The 9,770-nt window shown below is 38.3% G+C and overlaps 1 protein-coding gene across 2 annotated transcripts; it reads left to right on the top strand.

Moving 5' to 3' along the window:
• The first annotated feature begins 4,365 nt into the window (after positions 1 to 4,365).
• mthfs (5,10-methenyltetrahydrofolate synthetase (5-formyltetrahydrofolate cyclo-ligase)) lies at positions 4,366 to 9,528 on the top strand. Of its 2 annotated transcripts, none has more exons than XM_026184106.1 (4): positions 4,366 to 4,384; positions 4,758 to 4,869; positions 6,644 to 6,908; positions 8,773 to 9,528. In XM_026184106.1, the coding sequence occupies exons 2-4, from the start codon at positions 4,759 to 4,761 to the stop codon at positions 8,997 to 8,999; spliced, it is 603 nt and encodes a 200-aa protein (XP_026039891.1). In that variant the 5' UTR covers positions 4,366 to 4,384; position 4,758; the 3' UTR covers positions 9,000 to 9,528. The 2 variants fall into 2 exon arrangements, with proteins under 2 accessions (XP_026039891.1, XP_026039810.1); XM_026184025.1 differs by lacking the exon at positions 4,366 to 4,384 and adding an exon at positions 4,391 to 4,460.
• Positions 9,529 to 9,770: the final 242 nt, after the last annotated feature.

The following is a 9,770-nucleotide window of genomic DNA, read 5'->3' on the forward strand; positions in this document are numbered from 1 at the left end:
CGGATTTGATGCGCTTTGCCTGCAGTGTGAACGTAGCCTTAGTTTAATTGATCACATGACTGCATCATGCGTCATCGTTTTAGAAAGTCTCCATTTTCGCTGTCCACACTGCCACGGAAAGCACCCTTTTGAAATGTATGTGTTTTCAAAACGCTGTGTTTTCCATCTGTGAAAACGCCATCTCAGTGTGGATGGGAGGCCAAAACGGAGAGAAAAGGATGCGTTTTCAAACGAAAAGCCTTAGGCTTTGTCCACACATCCACATGTACCCGGGTATTTTTGAAAACCCATATTTTTGCACCTTTAGTCCACACGTAAATGGCGTTTTTGGTCACTGAAAACTGAGATTTTTGAAACCACCTGCCAGGGTGGAGATTTTCGAAAACTCCGTTCCTCCAGACAAGCACAGCGTCAAATGTGTGTGCCTTTTTTGACGTCACACTGTGCGCTATGTTATTGTTTCGGTGAAATGGGATGCCAATGTTCACATTTTGGACAGAGAGGACAGATGGTTTGAAAGAGGAGTGAAAGAAGCCATTTACGTTCACTGTGAGCGAACGTCTTTGAACAGAGGGTGGTTTACGACACCAACTGTCTGCCATCTATAATCCAGTTTTGAGATCCCTCCCCCAGACGCCTTAACGCCCACTCACTTCCTGGGCCATCTGACCTCAGGAAATTGCATGATAAGGTGGGGCCAGGTTTCACAATGAGCTCACCTGAAACCCTGGCTGATTGGGACCCACACCCATTTTCACACCATGATTAGAGGATCATCGGGGGGTCCTTTTGTCCCTCTTTGGGGGGATACTCCCACTGGGTTTAAATCTGGGACTTTCCGCCATTTGACCTTAGAACTGAAGAAGCTTCTAGGATGAGAGGTGAAATGTCTTCAAGCAGCTTAAAGAAGTCCAGACGCTTTTCTTTGCAAGCTCCTTTGACTACGATGACCTGGATGACTGAGAACCTTCACAGACAAATATGGCATATACATTTTTTTTATACAAGTCCCACAATCATATACATCATCTGCATCAATGTGGAAATCTTTTTAACCCTTTGGGTTATTTTTTGGTTCTGGGATCCTCATGTTAGGACTAGAGATGGCACAATACCACTTTTTTATGTCCGATACTGATATTATAAATTTGGATATCGGCAGATACCGATATGAATCCAATATAGTGTGTTTTATAATCAATAAAACTGTTTTTTTAATATCTTGCTGCATTTTGTATGGGTCCAAACTCAAGTTTAAAAAAAACACTAATGCTATTTTGTTATACCTGTATGCAAAAAATACACTGCACCGAAAATATTTCATAGTTCAGCAAAACTGATGAATCTAATAAACTTAAACCTACTCCATCCTCCCTATTCTGGTATTTAAAAGAGTAAGCAACCTAACTAATAGGGTTGCAAACTCCCAGCAAAAAATAAATAAAAAAAGGGAACCACCCCCCACCTCATGATGCTTAATCGACGTAATCAACTTTAATTTGATGCAGTGTGAAAAAAATGCACAGAAATCAATTATTTTTCAAGAAATATTAAATAGATTCAACATCTTTCTTCAACAGAATTGCAGACTGCACAGGTGGTACCTTCCCAAAGGAAAAAGTACTATAGCTTACAAGGGTATATTAGACTTAATAGTTACTATATACAGTAATGGTCTTCTATACTTTTTACATCAGATTAAAATTTTGGGTGTAAGATTCAGATAATTATTTATTAAAAGCTAGACATTTTAAATGAGAATAAGAAAGAAAAGTATATATTTGTGCCCCCTTTTCCCTGTTCATGCCCTATCGGCCCCCCTGGCTAAACTTTGCTAGATCCGCCCCTGCACAGTTACCAGCCGTCAGCTACATAGAAAAAGATCCTGGTGTAGAAAGTAATATTAAATAAATTCTAACAACAAATTATCAAGCTTAAACATGCTGCTGTTGTTCAGCCGCTTGTTTCCTCTTTCTGGCACGAACAAACAAGAGAGACGGACTCGCGACAGAAAAGCCGATCAGCTGATCATTAATCAGTTTCATGATTTAAGTAGCAGCAGGAGAGGGAGGGGGAGAGAAGAGGCAGTCGCTCCATATATCAGTTGTTAAGCTTAACGCTGGAATGCTTTACAAACATTTGCTTTACTTCTCTCTGGGATCACTTTCTTGGAGATGAAATGCCGGTTTGGTGGCAAGGCTCCAAATGCTCAACCAGACCGTGACAGGTCCCGCACGCCACAGCCGCTCTATCACTTGATGCATAATGCTCCGATGTGCTACGGTTGTGAGCCGAGTTACGCCAGGTCGCAAGTTTTGTGAGGTGCTTTTTTGATATTTAATGGATCGGATTACATTTTTTATTTCTCTCCGATATTCGATCCAGTAATTTAGGTCAGTATCGGACCGTCCATCTCTAGTTAGGACCTATGAAACACATCGTGCAGACTCTTGGATGTTAGAAGACAACTGATGCTGCTCATTAATAAGACTAAAGGTAGGAAGGTGTCCTTTATAACTAAACCTTAAGTTTTATATCATAGTTTATAATATAGCACGTGTATTTCAGTAATAGCTTCTTTATTTCAGTATAGTGGTGTGCGACTCTTACCAGTTTGTCCTTGAAAAATCCACACGAGTCCAGATTTCCGAGGACATGGCACGTGGAGTCTGATACTCCTATAAGTTATCCAAGTCATCCAATTCTTTTGTAATGGAAAAACAAACATTCATGTCTCCGGTAAGTTATCTCAGGGACAACTGTTTAATTCATAGCAGCTTCTGCAGTAACCATGGTAACCACGGACACTGAGCGGATGGTCCGATGCAGGTCAGACTTTGGGAAGTTATCCTTCAAGTTTCTGAAAAAAAGGCTCCTCAGCTGTGCGGCTGTTTGTCAGAATATGTTTTATATGAGCAGCGTGTGATGCTCACTTCACTGAATGAAGAGCAAACAGTTAGTTGCATTGTTACGAGAACATGCGCGTATTAAACACCTATAAATTTCCAGCCACACCCAAAGAATATGCCATATTATTTGATGCAATACCTACGGGTATTATAATGCTTTTTAAAGGTATTCAACCTTGCATATCATCTGTTTCTCTCCCCAACCCTTTAGATTCACACATAGGAAGAATCTGTCTAACAAACCACAGTAAAAGTAATAAGAATATTCGTGCTTTGTTCCAGACAGAATCTCTAACTATTCCACATGTGGTCTCTTATTGGAATTTCTTTGTCAGTGACATTAACTGGAAAAGAGTATGGACAATTCCTAACAAGTATCTGGTAACGAATAAAGTGAAGGAAGTCTCATTTAAAATACTGCATAAATTTTATCCTGCTAATCATTACATGACGAAGTTCAAAAGGGACATAAATGTGAGCTGTGGATTTTGTGGAAGCCATCCTGAGACTGCAGCACCTCTGGATCTGTTCATACGTTAGAACATTTTGGAAAGACTTCAGTAGATTCATTGCTGGACATCTCTATAAAGACTTTACTGTGAAACGGGAAAATGTTGTATTTTGTTTCTTTCGAAGGCAAAAAAAAGAAGATGTTTACTTTATAATAAACTTATTAGTTATCTTAGCTAAATTTTATTTTCACAAATGCAAATACAGTAACAAAAAACCTAATTTTAAACATTACTGTAATGATGTTTTATGTTACATAAAATTGATTAGTGGATCACTTAACAAAAAGGCTATGAAAACTATTACTATTTGTAGTAATTACAAATTATTTGAATGTTTGTAATTCTTTGTATTACACCCCCTGGCATATGTTAATTTTGTTCTGATTGTATACATGTTCTGTATACTGTTTCTTAATAAAGTTTAATATTTTGGAAAAAAACAAAAAAACAAACAAACAAACAAACGGCCCTAGTCAGCCCCAAGCAATCAAATTGCATAGATTTTTAGAAGAGTTTGATTTTTCTTAGCCCCTTATTTAAGTTATGTGTCTTGTTTATGGAACCTCACTTTTAGAGATTTTATGATCCCCCTTGTCGTCTTTATTTCTGTTCCTTGTTTTTCATTCTTTTTTTATTGTTATTTATTTTTGTATTGGTTATTCGTCTTTTTATTTTATTATTATGTAGATGTGTGAATATGGATGTGTATGTATGCATGTGTATATGCATATATATGTATATATATGTGTGTGTGTGTATGTATGTTTACTTTCAGTTATTGTCGATTTCATTGTGGTGTACAGGAGATGTGATTCTGTTCTGATTGATTTGTGGCTTGTCTCTTTGAGATTGTCATTGTTATTGTTCTAAATAAAGTTCATTAAAAAAAAACGGCCCTAGTCGATAGTGGCCACGTCATCAGAAGTATGCGCGCGCACCCTTATATGTCGTCACTGTTTAACTGTAAGTATAAAAAAACGCAGTGATGATGATATTCCAACACTCGTGGGGGCAGCAACGTGGCAAAAACGAGGACGAAGTACGTTTAAAATACAAACGAAGAAAGATGTTCGGTAGTGGTGTCCACCACAGCTTTACTGTAACGTTTACGGATCTTTTACGGTTCAGGGCCGTCCTGATTTTACTTCGTTTACTCGTCACAGTGCCAGTCTTGTGTTGATAAGCCTATTAGTGTTTAATGTTGGGACAGTTGCATGAAGCAGAATAGATGTCGAAATCCCGCCTGTTACACAACTCGGCACCAAAGGTTTTGCCAGTAGACGTGCTCAAACGCAATGTAAATCATCTCTTTTCCTTTGGCTTAATTAAATGTTAGAATGGCCGCATTGCGAGCAGCAAAGCAAGCCCTGAGGAAAGAAGTAAAGCGACGGGTTGCCACAGTGACGGACGACGAGAAACGACGGCAGTCTCTGGTCGTTTCACAGAAGGTAAGGAAATGTTCATGGAAATGTTCATGGAAATGTTCATGGAAACCAGTCTGTGTGTCTCAGATGTTGCATCCCCAGATTCTAACATTTCTGCGAGTATTATAAAGACTTCGCCGAAAAAGAAGATTGCCATTTTTACATATATGCAAAAACATGTGTATACAGATGTGGCAAAAGCACAGACATGCTGTACTTAAGTAGAAGTAAAGATGCTAGTGTTAAAAATGATTCCAGCAAAAGCTGAAGTACTTATTCAACGTCTTTACTGAAGTAAAAGTGAAAAGGTGCAAGCTCTGAAATGTACAAAAGTAAGAAAGTTTAAAAAGGACACTTCCACCAACTACTTTCACGCACTGGTAGCTAGACCTTCTCATATATTACTGTAAAACAAAAATAATGTTTATAAGAAAATAGAACTGTTATGTAAATCTAAATTCTAATGCTAATGAATGTACTTATTTTGAAACGTTTATTTATGACACAAGCAATAAGGGAATAGAAAAAAATAGTTGGGGGTGACTTTGCTTCCACACCTAAACAGGAAAATGACAACAGTCATCAGATTTAGCAGGTGGAGTAACACAAAGATCTGTTTTAGTGGCTCAGTGTGGGGAACATGCTAACAGCTCACAATCATTTCTAATGTCAGCTACAGTCGATTTTCTTAGTGGACAGGCTGTGAGCCGCTAACCTGCCGCTACACACGGATCGAGTATCTGTTTAAAAATTATGGCCTTCCAGGTCATTTTAATTGGTACACTTGATAAATTGGTAGTTTATCAAGTGTCACTGAGCAGTCTTTACGTTACATCCTTCACTCCTTTCTCTGTCTGAAAATTCAGCAGCTGGACCTTTATCTAACAATACACTGTGCAACAAACAAACACAAAATGCAGTTTGTAATAAAGGTGTTTATTATTAAGGGGGGGGGGGATCCAAACTTACATGGACCTGTGTGAAAAACTGCTGCATTATCCAGAAATGGCTAAAACATGGAACCTGACATGGAGGTCTGCTCCGGGGCCTCCTCCCAATGGGAGATACCCGGAAGCCTGGCCTTGGCCCTGGCTTGGCTACACCTAGAAATTCTGTCTATAAAAATTATGAACAGAATCAGTGACAAAGGGCAGCCTAGGCGGAGTCCAGCACCCACTGGAACAAGTCCAACTTATTGCTGCCAATGTAAACAAAGCTCTTGGTTGTACAAGGACTGATTTTTTCTCATAGTAATGGACAACACACCCAAGGTGAAACTCATCCCATTCTGCAACTCTGTAGGCCATTTATCTGCGTTCACACTTTTGTTTTTACTACATAATTCCATATGTGTTCATTCACTGTTTTGATGACTTTAGTGAGAATCTACAATGTAAATAGTCCTAAAAATTAAAGAAAAAAGTGTCTAAACTTTTTACTGGCAGTGTATCTTAGACCCAAAAACCTTCTAAAGATTACTGCTATAGGAGTGAAATAAATAAGTAAAATTAAATGATATAAATGATAGTAGCAAGTCCTTATTTGCAAGTCGCAAAGAGTGGCCCAACAAGTTAAGTTGGTCAAAAATAATACGTTGAATTAACTCAAATGTAAGAAAATGTTAGATAAACTTGAGCTTTTTGAGTTTTAAAAAATAATTTCACATTAGTTAATTTATTTAATTCTTTTGAGCATTCAGATTTACAGGGTATTTTCAATTAAATTAATAAATTAATTTACTCATGGAAGATTAAGGATTCAGAACCTTGATTTTCTCTTCATCTGCATTTTCTTTCAGTTGTTCAGTCACCCCAAGTACATGTCCTCTCAGCGGATTGCTGTGTTTCTGAGTATGAAGGATGAATTAAATACTCAGGAAATCATCAAGGACATGTTTAAGTGTGGTAAAAGCTGCTTCATTCCTAGATATGAGAGCACTAGCAGTCATATGGACATGTTGAAGGTCAACAGTCTGCAGGACATAGAGACGCTGCCTCTGACCTCCTGGAATATCCGACAACCTGCTAAGGAAGATGACAGCAGAGAGGAAGCATTGGCTTCAGGTTAGCATGCACACACACAAGACACTTTTATTAATAAGAGCAATAGGGGCAGACACACCTTAATACTAACCAATTGTTACACTGAATGTGGGTGGTCTAAAATTCAACTTTCAAATCAAATTCTCTGTTACACTTGATGTAACCTAACCCCGACCATACATATACCATATATATATATATAATGTTCTTCCTCTACCCCCCCCCACTATATTTGCACATGTCGAGGAGAGTGTCAGGTTACATTTCGATGTGTGTTATACTTGTATAACTATGCATGTGACAAATAAAGAACCTTGAACCATGAACACCACAGCCACTGCACACCAGTTCAAGACAGTGCTTTACTTTGAATTCACCACAGTATTGCAAGCTAACGTGTTTATCCTGCTCTAAACCACAGAGTATACGTGGTTTGAGTAACGCAGTTTATTTTGCAGGGCATTTCAGAACATTATATTAAGATCTAATATCAGATTTTTAAAAATCAGGACATTTATGTTTATGTTATGTATTTTCGTTGTTTTTTCCTATCAGCCTACCTTTCTGACATGTCTCCCCAATGTGATGTTTGTGTAAAGTTGGTCAGAAGGTTCCTTTGTAAGTGCGCATGCGCCATTAGCGTGCTGCCTGCTGTAACCCTAATTTCCTTCGGGATTAATAAAGTATTCTGATTCTGCAGAATGTACTATGCAAAACTATACATTACTGAAATAGAAACAGGAAATGGAAATGGCAAAACCAAAATAATTTCTTTGCTTTTATAGAAAAGGGAGATGCGCACCACTTGTAACAAGTGATTAGCGAGGAAGAAACAGAAACAGCCATAAACAGGATGAAAACAGGGAAAAAAGTTGCACCAACTGATGTATATAAAAAAACTAAATTGCTTACCCCGTTCCTAGAGGCGTTGGCCTTCAAAGGTTATCCTTTACCTCCTTCACTATTTACTTTAGCAACTGAACCCTTTGCAATTCGATGCACAACTACGATGCAATAAAATAAAATATATAAAATAAAAAGAGGGACTAAAACAAGAAGACAATAAAAACAACCAAAACAACAATTACTAAGTCTGTTAAAACGAAAAATGTTTGGGTCAATGTGTGCTGAAAGCCTACATTTGTCTTCAGTAATGATTCAAAAAGTTAACCAAACGCAAAAAATTAGTTTTTGGTTGTTTTTTTAAGAGACTAATGAATCGACAGATCTCAAGCTTAGGGGAAGGGAAATCTAGAGTCTGGGGGCCACAGTGGCAAAAGCTCTGTCTACCTTAGCTCTCAGCCTTGTAACAAGTAGGCCCTGATTACATGATCTCAGGGCCCTGCTAGGGACACAGAGTGTAGAATTACAATAATGTAAGCTGGTGCTTGCCCACGAAGAGCTCTAAAAGTCAGAACCAGAATCTTAGAATGAAATGTGAGTTCAGGGTCCATTGCTGCAGCATTTTGAACAACCTAGAGGGAGTTTTTTCTCAGAAAAATCAATATGAATTACAGTAATCCAGATGTGATGAACTGAATGCATCAATACCAATCTACAGTTCAGTGTGTGATACAACAGGACTTGATTTGGCAGTGTTTCTTACGTGATAGAAGCAAAACTGAACCAGAGACTTGACATAAACATCCAACATGAGACCGGAATCAAGGGTTACCCCAAGTTTCCCGACAGACGATTTAGCAAATGTTGAATGGGGACCAAGAGCTTTTATTATCTTGGGCATAAATCTGTCAGGGGAACATACAAAGACTTCAGTTTTTCCTTCCTACATACAGATTAAACAGGAATTTATGAGTTAGGATGTATATGTACAGACACAATGAGAACTTTAACAGTAATTATACTGTCTACTTGCACAATCCAGGAGGTCTGGACCTGATTCTGATGCCAGGGCTGGGCTTTGACCGCGCCAGGAACCGACTGGGACGAGGGAAGGGTTTCTATGATAACTACCTGGAGCATTGCAAAAAACACCCCAAAGGCAAGCCCTACACAATTGCCTTGGCCTTCAAAGAGCAGCTTTGTGAAAAAGTACCTGTTGATAACCATGATGTGCCCATAGATGAAGTACTGTATGAGGATGAAAAATAGCTAGTTGTCACTAGGGCTGGTCTATGAACTCAGGAAGTCCACTAACCCTTTAAACATGGCCTTTCCATTCAACACCAGGGTTTTGTAATTGTTAGAGTGGATGAAATTCGAAGGATGTCGTAATTAATGCCGTTATTATCAATGTTATCACTTCAGTCTGTGGTTGTCCTGATATGAGACAAGCTAAGGTAATATGCTCAAGGCTACAGTCAAGAAGTAACGTGTCATTTATGAGATGCATTGTCTGGTTAGTTTGTTCTTCATTCAGCAGCTCTCTCCAGTGGACTTAATTTCCAGCCAGTTTTCCGAGATGTTGTAGAATGTGATCAGATGTGGAATGCTCATCTTCAATTCAGGTTGAACTGAAGTTCACAGTGGACCGACTTTGTCAAATGAAGTCACCAGGCTGTTTATCTTGTCATAAAAAGCTTTTAAAAGGTATTTTATGTAATACTGTCTAAAATTAAATATTAATTTCCAGATCATAATAAATTGAAAGCAGCAGCAAATAAAGATGTTAGAAAATGTTTTCATGTTGCCTTCTTATCAACCAGTATTTTATATGATGTGTGATTAGCTTGGTTATCTGGTCACTGTCTCCACACAGGCTCACTGAGACAACCACAGTAGTGGGTGTCAGCCAGCAGTTCTGAGGGAAAAGTTCACAAAACATCGTTTCAACTAATTCTTAACATAAAAAGGTCGAATGAATTAATGTGAGCATCATCACACTGTGTGTTTCTTAACAAAAGTCATTGAAATTAATGTAAC

The sequence above is a fragment of the Astatotilapia calliptera genome, chromosome 1 (assembly GCF_900246225.1).
Source record: "Astatotilapia calliptera chromosome 1, fAstCal1.2, whole genome shotgun sequence".
NCBI classification, from domain to species: domain Eukaryota; kingdom Metazoa; phylum Chordata; class Actinopteri; order Cichliformes; family Cichlidae; genus Astatotilapia; species Astatotilapia calliptera.